General features: G+C 38.2%; 2 protein-coding genes across 2 annotated transcripts; both read right to left on the bottom strand.

Annotated features, from left to right (window-relative positions):
• Window positions 1–5483: 5483 nt before the first annotated feature.
• Window positions 5484–6626, bottom strand: LOC113781993 (acyl-CoA--sterol O-acyltransferase 1-like). The gene has a single exon (XM_027327907.1). The coding sequence runs from the start codon at window positions 6624–6626 to the stop codon at window positions 5484–5486; it is 1143 nt and encodes a 380-aa protein (XP_027183708.1).
• Window positions 6627–10584: 3958 nt separating this feature from the next.
• LOC113782989 (U4/U6.U5 tri-snRNP-associated protein 2-like) lies at window positions 10585–16256 on the bottom strand. The gene is made up of 10 exons (XM_027328981.1): window positions 16100–16256; window positions 15490–15839; window positions 14837–15081; window positions 14315–14399; window positions 14035–14220; window positions 13790–13957; window positions 13462–13677; window positions 12415–12586; window positions 11305–11476; window positions 10585–11213 (listed from the first exon to the last, which is right to left on the bottom strand). Exons 2-10 carry the CDS (start codon window positions 15829–15831, stop codon window positions 11102–11104), a joined length of 1698 nt encoding a protein of 565 aa, XP_027184782.1. The 5' UTR covers window positions 15832–15839; window positions 16100–16256; the 3' UTR covers window positions 10585–11101.
• Between the last annotated feature and the right edge of the window lie 481 nt (window positions 16257–16737).

Genomic DNA, 16737 nt, shown 5'->3' with positions numbered 1-16737 from the left:
ATAGTTGTACGCTATTGAAAGTAAGTTACACCGTATGAATATAAAGTTGCATTTTATGCATTTTGTACAAACTGGTCCGAACGATTTTCCTAACAAGCGTTCAGCCCATGTCTCAATTTCAATGTTTAGGGTTTAATGGAATCGTACTGTATTATGTTGTATCTGTAAGTTGCGGTATTGACTTCAGCTTTGATGTACTGTGTTGATTTAGTTTTGAGTTTGACGAGTAATAGCAATACCCTACCTCAGAAAAAAAAAAGACAATTTTCTAATCAGGGGCGCACAAGAAGTGCACCCAAAAAAAAGAAAAACCTGCGTTGCTTCCCAGCATGATCGAAACCATTCTGGGTCAGTAGTACCATTGCAATGTAATTTGAGAAAAAGCGAAAAAGAGAAAAAAATAATCAAGAATATATGAACAAAAGAGGGGTGTATCATCATTTCTGTATAAAAAATAAGCGATAAAAAGAAGCAGCCTTGGGAGGCCTCAATTAACTATTTACTGCAGGAAAATCGGATGTGACGTTAATCAAACACTTTCCACTTTATTTATTTGTTCGTACGAGTGAGTAATGACTTCAGCAGCCGCTTTTCGGGTTAGAAAGCTACAGTTCACAGTTAACGGTCGTTTATGGTCGTCGGAATAAACAGGGAAGGGGAAAATAAAATAATCTGCGCTGTCGGCTGGAAAGAATAGCAGCATTAGTTGTTGGATGTTGCTGCTCTAAGATAGTCTGACTTTTACTTATTTTAAACTTATTATTTAGGCTGCCGGGGGGCCTAGGTGATATCCAAGAGATCTCAACAAAGTAGTTTTATGCTAATACAAATTTGAACAAGACTATTTTTTTTTTTTTTTTTTTTTTTCGACACAGGGGTGTTTGGGTCAATCTTTACGGGGCCCGACTAATCCCCTGCGGCCTGGACCCGACGCTCCAACCCGACCCGAACACGTTAAGTGCGCAGAGAAATCCAGCGTAGCGGAGACTCGAACTTGTGACCTCAAAGGTCACTGGTGAGAGGCGCTGCCGCTGGATCAGAACAAGACTATACTGACTATCTCTACTACTTGTGTGGCAAAATGACGTACTCACGAAATCTCATTCCAAAATCACCATTCCCATACCTCTAAAGCAAACGACAAGTATGGATGTCATTCCAAATCCTGACTCACAAACCCTCTTACCAAACGCCCCCCAAGATTGGATTTGTTTGAATTGCTATTTTTAAAAAATGCATTGAACCGATTTAATGTATATGAGGTAAAAAATTAATTAAAAATTATATTTACGAAAAACGTAAAAAAATTTTCTGGGTAAAATTACAGTCCAAACAAAGAAACACATTGGCTAGGTAATTCTTTGTTTCCTTCATTCACAATCTTGTTTCCTTCATTATTGTGCTCCGGATATTTTGGAAGCAAGTGGTGACAACTTCCATTCCAGAGAGGGTGAGATGCTTGAGAAATTGGCCCAAGGCAGCGTACTCACCAAGGGCTCTGGCGTCCCGCGTCCACTCCATACTGTAGTACCTTGGGTAATACTAGCCACGTGAATGTGCGGATTACAAATCCAAAGATCAACGGCCCAGTTATCAGCTGTGACATCAACCGCTAAGTTTTGCAGTAGTAATAGCAGCTCTTTGGAGGTGAATGGATCTCCTCCTTAATCGGGCTTGCATTCGAATGCTGGCTTTTGGATTATGGTTCACCGGGTTTTTTGTCTTCTTCTCGAACTTCAATCGGGAAACAGGCGATACAAACGAACCGGCACAGAGAAAGTGAGGGTTGAGACAATGGGCCATTGCCGAAAGCGAGTAGGAGCAATTTGAAGTTGGCAAGCCAGCTGATGAAGAAAACTGTGGGACATCCCAAATGGACAGAACCAAGTGAGAGTGAAAGGGAGAACCAAGAAAAGGTGATTAGTCTAAGAAAGCCTTTCCAACGATTCTAGCGACGGCGTAGCTGTAGGATACAGATGCAATAGTTGAAGCCCATACCCTCATGAAATTCCAAATTTCACCTTCCATATTTTGTCCGAGTCTCTTAATTGGTAGCAGTAGCTTTCGCTCTCCAGTGGGGCTTCCCTGTCCCTCAAAAATTAATACTATCAGGCTGCTGTTTGGTAACGTGTTGAAGAGTTGTTTCTCTTCCATCTGTTTCGCTGTATAACTAAAAAATACAGTAGTGGCTTTTCCCTCCTAGAAAACATGCAGAGCCGTTAGTTTCATCTTTCTTGGGTGAAACCATTCATGGATATGGCATTTTTTCTGGCTATGAGCATTTATTTCAGCTTATTAGTGGGAAAAACTTTGCGTGACTCTGAGCTTTAATTTCTCTCTAACTTATTAGTTTGGCTCGATAGAGAAGCCACATGTTTCATGCAGAAACAGAAAGTTGAGTACCTGCTGCACATATTAGGGAGTATGCTATCAAATCAATAAGGGAATGCTAAGTCACTTTGTTTCAGGACTGCGTTCGGATTCTGAAAATGATGATCCCGCAACCAGAACGCATACTCGTGATTTCACGAAAAGACAGGCTGACCCTCTGTAGTTCCATCAATGTCCACAAAAAACCCCAACGTGGTTTAAACAGAAGTGGAAAATGGTCCTTATATGCGTTCACTTTTGTCATGTCAATTCTACTTTCTCTACAGCAAAGCACGTACGATGGCACCAGAAAGGATCGTTCACTAGTCATATCAGAGTTGAGGGCGTCAATCCTACTTTTTCTGAAGCATAATGCAGCCATTGGCCAAACAACCCTTTCTTGCTTCTTATGATTAGCGTGTTTGTATCAGGGAAGGGAAGCTGACTCTTTTTGCATGCCAATTTTGAAGGGGAATTTGCTTTCAAGCTCTACGGGTGGTTGTGTATGTGCCCGCTAGTTAACTAAGTTTGTATTTAGATTGCATTTTTTTAGATTTGTTTTGTAGAAAAATTACTATAGTAATTTGATATATGTGAGTTAAAAAGGTGATTGAAAAATGTGTTCATGAAGAATGTAGCAATTTTGAAAAATTACTGTCCAAACAAAGCATAAGTTTCTTCTATTATGGGCTAATTTCTTCTATTATTGCCCAAAAATTAAAAAAATTAAAAAAATATTATTTTGACATGAGTATGATATAAAATTATATCTATCGGACTTAGTGAACCCGACAAAAAAGAAAAAAATTTGGTGGGCTACTAGGTTTAGTCAACCGATAACAAAGAAATTTTTTTTTATAAAAAAAATACTGGGCTGAATTGACTAAGCACGGCAGCCAAGGTGGGAATTTTTTTTTTTTGGGTCAAAATGTGATGGCCTTTGTGCGCATCTTTATTTCTTTGTTTGCCCGTAAACGAGAAAATGATCGTAAGAAAGAAATTGAACAAATTTGCCGGTGCGGGAACTGCAAAGCGTGTAAATGCTTGGGACCCCATGCCTTTCTTCTGTATCGTTTTGTGACTTTAGACTCAAATATGAACGCATCTCCACTACAGCTCACAACCAATTGCCCACGTTCGATCCTAGTTCTCTTCTTTTGTTTTTCCAAATTTTTTATTTCTTTCTTTAGTTTTGGAAAGAATACCACTGCTACTGTTGTTTATGTCGTGTGTTGTTTTCATCATCTTCCTCTCGTCTTTTGAGAGACTGCATTTACTCTCCACTTGCTTGAATTGAACAAAACTCCAGACACCAATAAGCCCACCTTCTTGTCGGTTCTGGAGCAGAAGAAGTAGTGCATTGCAAAAAGAGAATCCCACACAACTTTCCTTTTTCAATTCGAGTACTACTTGCTAGTAAATGTGTAAAGGAACGGAAGCACCGGGACCTAAAGGCTTCTCCAAAACGTCCCCCATGGATTTCTTCAAGAAATTCAGGCGCTTGAAGCCCCCCCCCACTCGAGAGCTCACTTCTCTTGGTGCTTTTGACTGTTTATTGTTCAGCTTTTGTTTGATTTTTTGTATTCTTTTACTGGATTACAGAATGAGCAACAGGGGTTTCGGCTTGCATGGTCACAGTTTACTTCTCACTTGGTTTGGTTTCAATAGTTCTTTTTCTTCTTCCATCGTCAGTAGAACTCGGGAATTTCGAAAATGGAAAAGTGAATTTCCTCGAAACTGGCAAACAAGAAAAGATGCGCACAGAGGCCCTCATATTTAAAATTTTTTTTTTCCAGCTTGGCTGTCGGTTGACTAAGCCCTGCATTTGTTAAAAAAAAAAAAAATTTGTTTCTTTCTTGTCGGGCTGATTAAATCCTGAAAGCATTGTTTCGATTTTTTATTTTTTGGACAATAATAGAATGAAGTAGCTGCCTGCAGCATGGACTTTTATATGCCACACCAATTGTTTTTTGTCGTCATACGGAAAAGATAGAAAGGAAAAAATTCAAATGACTAATGGTCTTTTTGCGATGTTCAGTCAACATTCGGAGGCCCATATGTCTAATTAAACGGATTTAATGTACCGATAAGCCTCAAAAAATCTATAGATTTGACCTTTATATTTTACTGTATCACTCATTCCACATTCACGTGTTGTAGACAAACTTTATTAAAAATATATATATATATATCTAACGCATTCAAGTTTTGATATGCACGCAGTGTGTGGACAGCTGGAAAGGTCTGAAACTATTATGGTTGAAACTCGAAAAAAAAAATATATATATATAGTTATATTACTCGCACTAAAAAATTCACGGAAAAGTATAGCATAGTACAGCATTCAACAACAAATCGAAGCAGCAACTGACGCAGGAAGCGTTCCTTTCAATTAGAGATGGGATCTCAGTCCATTAGATGCCAAGGTTTACACGTTACATTTAATAATCCAAAGACCAAAAGTATACAAACTTTTAATAGTTCGTGTTAGGGGTGTTTACTGGCCGATAATAGGTAATTCGATAAAAAAAAAAAATCAATTTTTTGATTTTCTTTCATCAAGTTCAACATCTAGTCAGCGCCCAAACTTTTATTTGATAATTGGATATTGGTAATTAGATTTCGACTGAATAATCGATATTTCAATAAAATACCCAAAAGTTTTGAATTTATAGATCAGCTAAGCATATTTAATATGTAATTAATAATATGAAAGTTATTAATACGTTAAGCATAAATTACAACTTATAATACTACTATTAACTAATGCATTGACATGTAATACAATCTAATTCATAGGCATGCAATATATACAATATTTATTTTTAATATAAAATTTGATAATTCGTTGATTATTTTCGGGAATCAAATTTAAATATCTATTCCCAAACTGTTTTACCAAATTTTTAGATCAAATCTTAATCGATTTTTCCAAATTTCATTAGATCGACCTGTTATTCAATTTTTTCCAAAGTGTGAACACCCTAGTTCGAGTTTTTTTTTCCCCTTTAATGGTTTATTTTAGTTTACAAAAAATTAGAGGAAGAAAAAAACGAATGTAATAAAAATAACCTGAAATTGAATGATTGAACGGTCACAAATAACCTATGAATCTATGCACTGGTTGCATTGCCTGATGGTACAAAAGCCAAAGCTCTGCCAACATCCCTCACAAACGCACCGATGGCAGCATACTCCTTCAAAGCTCTTACATCAGCGTTATTCCTCAGCATCTCCGGCAGGAACAGCCAAAGTCCGGTGACCATGACAAATACAACCACCAAGGCCGTCGAAAGAAACCTTGGCAACCGCCACCTACTCTTGAGAGCCTTCTTAGCAGCAACCTCCACAACCATACAAACCCCATGCAACAAAAAGAACCCAGTCAGCTTCCCTGTAGGCCTCGCACGGCCCATATAGTAAAAGATCAGCTCGTGCATTAGGGCAGAAACAACGAAAGTTCCTAACACCGCTGGAACCGAGGCCAACTCCCGGCCGAGTAACTTCTCTGCCAGTTTGTGGACAGGTTCGTATACGGACGGGCGGAGAATACGGGTAACCATGAGGTTCCATCTGCGACCCCAGAAATCTTGCAGCGACGACGAGAACAGGGGCTCGTTAAACGTTGGTTCCAATTCTGCCCCTAGTGACACCCGTGCCATGGTGGCCACAATTGCTAGTATAATTTCCAGTGCAAAGTACATATGGAAACAGTACAAAATCCAGATTATGAGCGGATTGATTTGGTCACTGTAGTCGTACAATTTAATCATGGATGCCAAGAGGACCCCTTTCGTAGCGTAACTGACTACAGATCGATGGCTTTTCTTCTTTGACGACTCTTTTTGAGGTGGGGTATTTTCAGGATGACCATTTTGTGGAGTTTCCTCCGGGGGTGGTTTTTGTCGAATTCTGATGGGGAGGCATGCCAAGGCTATGAAGCGAGGAAAAGAGAGTGAAGGGTCGGAGAGAGGGCCTCTGTGGAAAGCAAACATGAGGAGTTTGAAGTTGGAAAGCCATGCTACGAAGAAGGCAGTGGTGACCCCAAGATGTAAGGTGTGGAGTTTGAGAGGGAGATATACGAAGAGACAGATTATGGGAAGAAATGCCAAGAACCTTGGCATGCCCTTTGGGACGATCTTTCCAGCCAAGTAGCAGTAGCACAAAGAGACGTACACAGATAACCATACCTCGACGAAATTGCTAATCTCACCCTCCACCCAATACTTGATCACATCCTTGATCTCGCCTTCCATTTCCCCCCGGTAAAGTGTAAACTCTCCTCTCCTCTCTGTTTCCCTTCTGTTTTGAGTAGAGTTCTTGCCTTTTTGGTTGGTACCCTGTTGATTGGTTTTTATCAGCGCTGGTGGGCGATCAAAAAAGATAGATGCCCACTTGGGACTACGGACACTCTAATATTATTGTTTCCAACGTGTACCCTACATGCGAACAACGAGTGGAATCCGAGCAGCTGAGTGAGCGAGTCCAAATTAAGTTTTGTGGCTCTCTTCTGTAATCTGTACCATTTCTTTGTTTGTCAGAACTTCTGTAATCTGTACTTGATAGAGAAAATTTAAACGGAAAAATAACTTTACGTGGAGGAAATTTGCTCTTAACTGTTCTAGAATCTAGACTGGGAAATTATCTGGGTGCTGATATTTTTCTAAACCAACCAGAAAAAATAATAAAAAGGAAAAAAGAGACAGAAGAGGGGCCATCATCTAGAAAGGTTTTGTGTTTTTTTTTCTTTTCTTTCTTTCTTTCCTTCCCCCGAGTAATGAACCTTGTAGACAGTGGAGTTTCACATCTCAAGTCGCTCGTCTGTATGCGGCAGATGATGATTGGATGACCTCCTCCAATTATTTTTTTTATTATAATTATAGAATTTCTATAACCTAATCTAACCTAATTTAGAAGGTGAGAACTTAATGTGAACAGAGATTACATCAAAAATAACCTAATTTGGCAGGGAAGGACTCAATGTGAACAGAGATTATATCGAAAATGATCAATTAAGGCGTGTGGTAATTTTTTGACGGGCCAAAGGCCCACTGGCTGGATGACCTCCTGCAATGGACCATGTGCTAATGCGGTGGTGGTTGGTGTGGAACTCCAGTCTTCAGCTTATACCGAAGGAATTGACCATCATAATTCATAAGGACTGACTTGATTAATCAGGCAACCAGTGACAAAAGAGATTAGCCTGTGGAACTGCGGACCGTGTCTCTACTCTGTAGCCTAGGCTGCCGCAATTCTTTTCACACTGCCCTAGACCACCAACCAATACAGCAACAAGTTTTAGAAAGAAAAGAAGAAGAAGGAAATAGGCATGATGAGGTCATCCCGGTTTCTATTGTTGCTCCTGTTTTTGTAGGCAACCTTTGGGCTTTGGCAGCTAGACTCGTTTAATCAGGTGATGACCAATTAGAGGTGGTAAAATGGACGAGATGAGCGGGATTTGCTTGGGTTTGAAATGGAATCAAATCATATGGGTTTGAGCCTAACCTTACCCATATATGTTTTGGGACTAATTTGGATGGGATCACTTTGGAATGGGTTTAGATTGATCCCACCCAATACCCAAATCTATTTTCTACATTTTTTTTCCTTTAATTCATTTTTTATTTTTTATATAACTTTAATATTTTTGATTTATTAAATTTCTTTTAGTTTTATTAAATAAACATGCAAGTGCTTTATACTCAAGATTCCCACCAAAAAATTGGATTAACAAATAAAGGAAAAGATAGATATACAGTCATATTCCAACATATATCAAGATGGCCAAAACACTTAGGGTGTTGAATATTTATTCTCATCATTGTCCAAGGATGACAGGTCTAAACTGACTGAAATGCTGGAAATTCTTTTGGCTAATGACTAGGAAGACTGCTAGATTATATTCGCTGGAATGACTATAAAAATTGTTAAAAATAATTTTTGAATCTAAGGCTCAGTTTGGATTGGCTATTTTTTCAAAAAAACTAGTTTTTCAAATACAATGTTACAGTAATATACAATAACTTAAAAAACATCCCATCCACATTAGTATATCAAATATTTCAAAAAAAATTTATAGTAAAAATTTTTCATATACACTACTACAATAAAATATTTCAAAAATACCCCAAAAAAATAACTAATCCAAACGGAGCCCTTGCTATCTGAGCCCAATGGGCACCCAAGTATTTTCCAAAATTTCCCATCAATTAATGGGTACAATTGGAATTTGTCCCATTTTAAACCCAATATTAAATTCCAATACCCATCTCGCCCAAAGTCTTCATGGACATGGGTAATCCATTGGGACTTGGGACAAATTTCCACCTCTAAACTTGAATTAGAAGAAAAAAAAAAAGAGAGAGAGAGTGCTTGTGCCTGAACTTAAACTAATTAATTTAAGCTTTTACACTTGATTAGTTGCTTGTGCTAAAACATCTGTTATACCTTACAGAGTTCTGATACGGTATCCAAATTAATGCTTTTCATTTTTTTTTATTCAAAAAAGTTGGGATGGATTCATATTATTAGATCACCAATCACCGTCACATATCAGAACATACTTCTCGGATTTTTCTTGTCCATTATTCATCCGGCTAAAGCTTGTAAGCAAAAGTAATTTCGGTTTTAGCGATGATGCACAAAAGTGATGAACTTTAGGAATAACTCATGAATGGACTGAGCTTACCCAAGACATGTCGTCAATTGACTGGTCAGTGGAGTAAATTCTCCTTACCAACTTTATGTCCACTCGATGTCTCACAAGCGGAAAGCTAACAAACAACGGAATATATCAAAACCGTAATCAAATCATCAAGGGAGCCCAATGCTTTTCCTTTGTTTGTTTACTGTTTACTAGAGGTGGCAAAACGAATGGTTTTGCTTAAATGGATAATGGACAAAAATCAATCCAATCTAATTACAATCATTTAATAAATGAACCTAAATGGATAGGATAGGATTTAAATGGATGATGCAATATCATGATCCAACCATTTATTCTCCTAAGTGCTATAAATAGTTATTCATCCTACTCTAGTCGAAGTGATCAAAGTGTGGAGTATTAGAATAAGCACTCACCGCATTTGCAGCCTCTCTTCCTGTTATTCAAATACTGATATGTACTAATTGAAAGCATTTTTCAAACCGCTGTCCCGATTGAAAGTCAAAGGCAGCCTCAACCCACACTTATCAATAATATATCATCTTATCATCATGAAGAAGTAAGCTTGTATGTATAATATCTAGTAGGTTGCCCGAAAAGCTTGCACCCAGTTAATTCTTAGAATGGAGTTAAAAACAATCAATTTGAACTCAGAATTCAAATCTGTGTGCTCAATAAATTCACTCAAAACACTCTCCTCTGATGACAGCCGCAGCCAGGGCCTTTCCCCAAGAGAGGAACCAAAATTCTATTTTGATACAAACTTTTTGAGTTTTCCAGCGGGTCAAGAGCTCTATATTATATAGAGTTGGTTAGTGCATGTTTGAATGTGTAAGCTGCTCTAGTATGTTGTGAGACCCTATTTTTCTTTTTTAAGTTTTGATAATTGGATTTACATGGATAATATGGACTATCCATTTAAATCCACCAACTTGTGTGGGTTTAAATGGTCATCCATGCAAGTCTATCAAAAATTTTTTAGTCATCCAAGTTCATTCAGGTTAGGATAATTTGGATGCATAAATGGATATGGATCCAAATTGTCACTTCTGCCGCTTACTACACTTTATTCGTGTTTTAGCAGTATCTTGCGAATCAAAAGTTGCAGAATAATTTTTAAGTCATCCAAATCCATTCAATACAGGTTTAGGTGGATGGGTAAATGAATATGGATCCAAATTGCCACTTCTACTTCTACTGTGTACCATAACTTTATTCGTGATTAGCACTATCTTGCAAGTCGGAAGTTGCAGAACAATCCTTTACTCGTGATTAGCACTATCATGCGAATCAAAAGTTGCAGAATAATTCTTTTCGCTTTCCTGTGGATTATCACTTAACGACGTTCGATCTTCAATTTGTCATTTTAAGATCTTCTATCGAGTCATTTCCAAACCTCCCCACTTAATTCCTTTCTGGCAAAATTTTAGACTTGTATGTCCTAGACATTTGCTTCATCTCACTTCAATCCCGTCGTTTCGGGCAAGCTCTGGCTATGCAGCACTTGTTTGGGAACTCCAGCTAACAACTATAGCTTTTGCGCTTGCCACTTCTGATTAGTCGATTTCTGATATAGCTTTTCAAAAGATCAGACGTAACATATAAAGCCTCAACCTACCATGCTGAGATGCTAGAATCTTTAGCCTTGTACTAGCAGCATTTAATACGGGAGTGGGTTTGCAGGGACTGCCCTAAACTTGCCCAGATTTGGGCTGTCAAATTTGGGAACAAGAAATCCACGCAACGGGACCAAATTGAGCTGAGCTATGCGGCCCAATCCAGGCCACAAACTTGACCAGCAGAAGCCCCTGATCCCTTAGTACATAGCCTTTCGAAACTAAATCTAGATCAACGGAATCTGACCTAAGAAATAAGTACACAACTGATTGAAACCATCTAACTTTGCATTCTTGCTACATTTTTGTTAAATGTTTGTATGAAGACGACATCAACAGTCACGTGGCAAGTAGCACTTGTCGACCTGCTCACGAGTTACTGGGTAACGGTCACACCGATGAAATCAAGCTTCTTTGCTGAGAGCCCACAGATCATTGTTGTCAAGCTTCTTTAAATCTGCTGCTGCTGCTGCTGCTGCTGCTCGTATATCTGCATATATGCTTCCGACAGTGCTACCATCTGGGGGAGAGTTTCTGTAACATGCAGATCTTGCATCTCATACCTGCAAATACAGAACAAACACGATTGGAAGCCCATTAGTGGCATAATCTTCATGCAACTTAAAAAAACTTTGAGAACTAAGCAAAGATTACCATAATTCTTCAGACTTCCGCTGTACAAAAACCCGGTATGATCCTTCACCTGGTTTACCATCATGAACTATGTTGGCAATCAAATCGTACTTGGAGCGTAGTCTTTCATTCTGTTTGGGTGCAGGAAGTGGAATGTAGTCCTTGAGCTCCAGGTTCTTCACGGGAAAATTAACTGAGGGAAAAAAATTTAGAAAAATGAACTTAAAAGAAAAATGGGACATACAATTTAGTCACAGCATATATCAAATTAATATTATTTTCATAATCCAGCGGTAACACCTCAACAACTTTGTAAGACACAAATTAGAAGCAGCATCTCCACAAACAGGTGAAAACATGGATCTTGCAAACACGTGGAATGGGATATGCAAAGAATACCAGGCACTGGTAAGATCTTACTGTCGCACATCACTTCACAAGATTATCAAAATGCCAAGACAGGCAGGGATAAAATACAGAACTAACTAATATTGGTACCATATAGAATAGAAAAGAAACATTAGACTAGAGGAACATGAGACACCAAAAAATGAAGCCCAAAATGTCACACATCACAGCAAAATTTTTGCATGGAATTGTGTGAGAACAAGAAAACATGTATGACTTAAATCTCCATCTTGACAGTGAAAGCAACAAACAAGATTATTTGTGCTAGATTCCAAGCCGTTCATGTAATGAAACTGGCCAGACAAAAATTTCCCCCAAACTTCCCACATCACTTCCCTTCGAGGAAAGCTATCTAAAAAGTATCTGGAGAAGCAATGTGCTAATGTGAACGGAAACAGTTCCAAATGAGACAGCAGTCGCCTCATTATGTCTAGCATACATAGTTGTTGACTAAATAGCAAATAATCTCCACCTGAAAAATCATCAGGTAGAATAAAGCTATATATCAATACATCAAGAACATACAGTCTTATAGGCAGAAAAACAGAGTAATCTTTCAATTTATTCTGTACTGTGAACTCAAACAACAGCAACTCCTCCTAGAATCACGTAAATAAACAGACTCAAAAAACTACTGCAATCGGTATCTTACTACCCCCCTCCAAACACCTCAAGAAACAAAAAGGAGAAGCAGAAAGTCTGTCAAACATTACAAATACTTACCAAGGGTAGGATTTTTCTCCACAAAGAAATTATTCTTCGTAAAACGTCGCATGTGGAGAATTAAGTAAGGTGGCAATTTTGTAACACGATATTTCATCCTTGCCATCCTAGGTCGCACAACTTCTGTCACAGTCTCACCATCAAACTTTTTCAGAATGTTGAAAAGTGGAACCTGGGAGCATTTGTGACATTGAGAAAAGTGGTTTTAGCACAAAAACATTTGTGCCGAAGCTAAGCCATTGTCTTAGTTGAAAAAAATTTTGATTAGCAATATTCTGTTGGCCCCAAAAAATATAAAACAACATAATACAGATTCAATATAAATCCGTAATAAAGCAGGATTTTTTCCTTTTTTTTGGAAGGGAGGGGAAAGATGGTGAGATACAGATTCAACTAATATGAATGATACAAGGCAGACATCACAAGCATAAAAGCACTACATATCCTGTCCTGGCAAGGTATATTGGCTGTCCATGAATAACCAAGTCATCATATTTGATGCCCTTAAATAAAGCTAAGTCCAGATGCCCCAAGATAGCATTAAAGCACCAAGTATGAGATCACAGATAAATGTGGTAACCTCAACACTTAAAACCTTATAAAGCCTTTGAGGTGCTATATGTTTTGTAAGGCATGTCATATATCAACATCTATATGATTTTTCCCACATAAAGGCAACCCAAAGGTGAAGATCTCCTTCCTCCTACCAAATTGTACTGGACTCTGATCAACAACTCTGATATAGCACCTAATGTGACTAACACCACTTCACCCAGTATTCCCCAGTGATCCCCAGATCCTGCAATGACCAAAGTGGCTGCACCTCATAGCTAGTTGCCTCAGAAAATTCTTTAACCAATCTATTGTCCCCACCATAGAACAAACAGGACAGTGTCTCGCAGGGAAATTAGTTCAAATACACAAAATTACAGTTTTGAGCATGAAACTAATGACCAACATGTTTTGCGCATTCTGATTATCAATTCTTAGAACAAGATATGAACAAGTGACAACCACAACACCAGAATTAAAAGAATGTGAAGTAACCTGGGGGATGATGTTTTTCTCCATAACATCTTTGAAGAGTGGCGGGGGTGGCAAATCTAGACCAAGCATTAAGAACGGCATTCTGGTACTTTCTGTAAAAGAACTATGCACCTCGGATCCAGTATCTACACCATTACCATTAATTACTGCATCTCCATCTACCTTTTTCTCAACAATGGGTTTGCTATGGCTTTCTTTCACTACCTCCAGTTCTCCCTAATGAAATGATAAAGGACAATTTTTTTTGCTCAAAACAAGCAACAAAAATTCATCTAGTACAACAAAAACACGCAGGAAAGCAAAGAAAACGGTTTCATTAGAATAGTACCTGAAAGCATTGGTGGATAATGCTGCCACTTTTCTTTGAACCTTTGAGATCTGCATGCAGTGTATTAAGAAGCCATGACATAAACTCAACAGGGTCAGACTGCGCACCAATTCGAAACCGTTTCTTACTGGCTTTCATAACTGCTTGTAAGAACTCATGTGGACTAACCTGCAAAATTCACAGAAGTACAGAATGAAACTCGTGAACAAGAAACAATTCCATGAACGTTCAGTACCAGTCCGAACCTGTCCCTTAAAGTTCCTTGCATGCCAAATTTTTCGAGTGAGCTCTCCAAATCGATGGACTAGTGGAGATTTGCTGTGCTGATAGTTTTCAGGGATAAGAAAAAAGTTCCTCAGAGGAGTAACACGCATTAAGGACTGAATAGTGACATTAACAAAATCTGTTTCCTTTATGTTGTTCAGCCCCACCTACAAATCAGTTCCCGTGCAAAAAACTCAATATAGGCACTAACAAGGATATAGATGACATTTCAAGTATTAAACGATGATAGCGAGACCAAACCATTCCAGGTAGATAATCTGATCCATCAAGTGCCCTAGACCATTGCTTATTCTTGTCAAGGTGCAAAACTTGTTCCCTGGTGAACCTGTTACACAGTGCCAAAACAAAGTTGGCAGCCAGCAAAGACAACAAACAGGAGACAAGGGCCAAATCTAGCATGAAAAGATAAAAAAATCCAGCATTATACATTGTAGGAAGCATTAAGCACTTTTATGAAGTCATTTTGTGGAAACTAGGAAAACTCTATAATCAGAAAAAGAATGCTTGACTTCCAGGCAAAACCTCCTTTCTTTACCTCTTCATGTCATCTACACTTCCCTCTGCGGCCAAAACGCAACCACACCGAAAAATAAAAGAAAGGGATGGGGAAAGGGAAACATGAGACATGCATGAGATTTGTTACTGAAACACATCCTATCCAATCAACACATGATATAATTGACACTGGAAATGTGAACCATAGATAAAAGGCAATCAAGAGGAAAATAAATATGTCAGCATTGACATAAAATTTTCAGACACCTTGGGTTAAGAACATGTCGAATGTCATCCAATGATGGGTCAACAATCTCATATCCATCAGGGAGGCAATAAACTTTCTCTGTCCGAAGATTGATGTAGACATGGTGTCCAGCTTCAAGACTGTGAGTATATGCATGAGATTTTTGGCCTCTTCCCTGGTAGTACTTCCCACAAACTAAACATGCGTAAACGTTCAAATTGGAAAGGGAAACTGAGCAAAACCTCTCAAAGTCAAAATCCAAAACCTGAACACAACAAAGTAGAGAATATCATAACCAGAAGCAACAACATAAAACAGTTTCTTAAAACTAAAAGAGATTGTATTACATAAAAACAAATTGTTCTAAAGCATCAAAAGGACGATCATAATTATAAGCACCCAAAAAATTGGAAGCTACTGAAACCCAAGGTTCATCTGAAATACTGCAAAGAGATTTACTTAATGATAATCGACAGTATCTTACACCAGCCACTCAGGCAAACAGCCATAATTTCCAGTGAGAGGCATGTTATCTATTCCTAGATAGAAGCAATTTCAGGAAAAACAAACATGAAAAGTATTAAAAACAAGAACAAATCAACAACTAATAAAAAAAAAACATCATTATGTTATATTTAATGACTCAGTAAAGCAAAAGCATTAATCAAAATACCTGTCGATTAACAGTATCAAGGTAAGGACAGTCCCTTCTCACTTCAACAGCTCGACTGCGCTTTCCACGAGTTCCCACCATAAGAGTATCATCGTCATCTTCTTCTTCATCATATTCTTCCTTGTGAGTATTGCCATTCGGCTCTGATCCTGTGCCCCCGCTCAAAACCCTATTGAGGTTCCCTCCTCTCTTGTCATCCTCCTCGTCATCGTCGTCCTCATACGAAGCGAGAGGAAGTAAAGGATTCTCAAATGCGACCGTAGACGGCGGAGGAGAAGCTGACGCCGAACCAGAGGATTGCTCCACTATCTTCTGCCTTTTGGAACTGGAATTCTCTACCATCGTAAAAACTAAGAAATGTATTATCAAAAAGAGAGAGAAAAGAAACCCTAAATTAGCCAGCTATAAGACATAACCTCGGGATGAAGAAAGAATACAAAACATGGAGAAGAAAAACCTCCAATAATTTCACTTAATCAATAGCGTTCGAGCTCAAGCTGAAACTATCTCAATAGTTACAGAAACAAAATAGGGGAAATTTCATAGAATTTCACGTTAATGCTTGAGATACATAAAACTCTACCGAATTGCTAGTATCCGTACAACTTACCGGTGAAGAACGGCGAAAGAGAGAAACGATGAAGATTGTAGGGTTTGGATCCAATTCCAGGGTTTCGACTGATTTCTTTTTCGTTGGATGAATTGACCGGAGAAAAATGTGTAGAACATAAAACAGAAGAGCAAGGAGTGGAGGAAGAACCTGGGCTGGCTGTCAGCCGACTTTCGAGAGGATGAAATGTTATCCGGACGTTTTTGGGCTTACCGTTTGCTCCACAGGAAAAGGCCCAATTCTGTGCAGCAATTTTACTCGTATAATTGTCCAGATTATTTTCTTGGAAGTGCAAAAATAACTCTTGAGTTTTAGTTTGGGAATTGTCCGCACTCTCATTTTAGTGCATGGTGGCTTAATAAATAACTAGACTACACAGTTTATAGCGATTACGAAAAAATTTAATACTTATTTAGTATAAAGTGTTTAAAACTTTTAATAATTTGAAAATACATAGAACTATTACATAGAATTAAAATGAGGAGAAGAGAAGAATATATTCATAATATTGTGTTATATTCTAATTTAAAGAAGGAAAAGTAGAGAAATATGAATTGGGTAAAAATTCAATTTGGGAACAATATTTCAATATATGTATGTGTGTGTGCGTGCGTGTATATGGAGTTAAAGTTTAGGTC

Source organism: Coffea eugenioides, chromosome 9, assembly GCF_003713205.1.
Source record: "Coffea eugenioides isolate CCC68of chromosome 9, Ceug_1.0, whole genome shotgun sequence".
Lineage (NCBI taxonomy): Eukaryota > Viridiplantae > Streptophyta > Magnoliopsida > Gentianales > Rubiaceae > Coffea > Coffea eugenioides.
The sequence above is the reverse complement of the archived record's forward strand: the minus strand, read 5'-3'. Positions and strand labels throughout refer to the sequence as shown.

Coding starts and splice junctions, on each gene's coding strand:
- LOC113782989 (XM_027328981.1), bottom strand. CDS start 15,831: ATGGTAGAGAATTCCAGTTCCAAAAGGCAGAAGATAGTGGAGCAATCC. Junction 14,221..14,314: donor CAGATTATCTACCTGGAATG/GTTTGGTCTCGC, acceptor ACTGATTTGTAG/GTGGGGCTGAACAACATAAA. Junction 13,958..14,034: donor CAAGGAACTTTAAGGGACAG/GTTCGGACTGGT, acceptor TGAATTTTGCAG/GTTAGTCCACATGAGTTCTT.
- LOC113781993 (XM_027327907.1), bottom strand. CDS start 6,626: ATGGAAGGCGAGATCAAGGATGTGATCAAGTATTGGGTGGAGGGTGAG.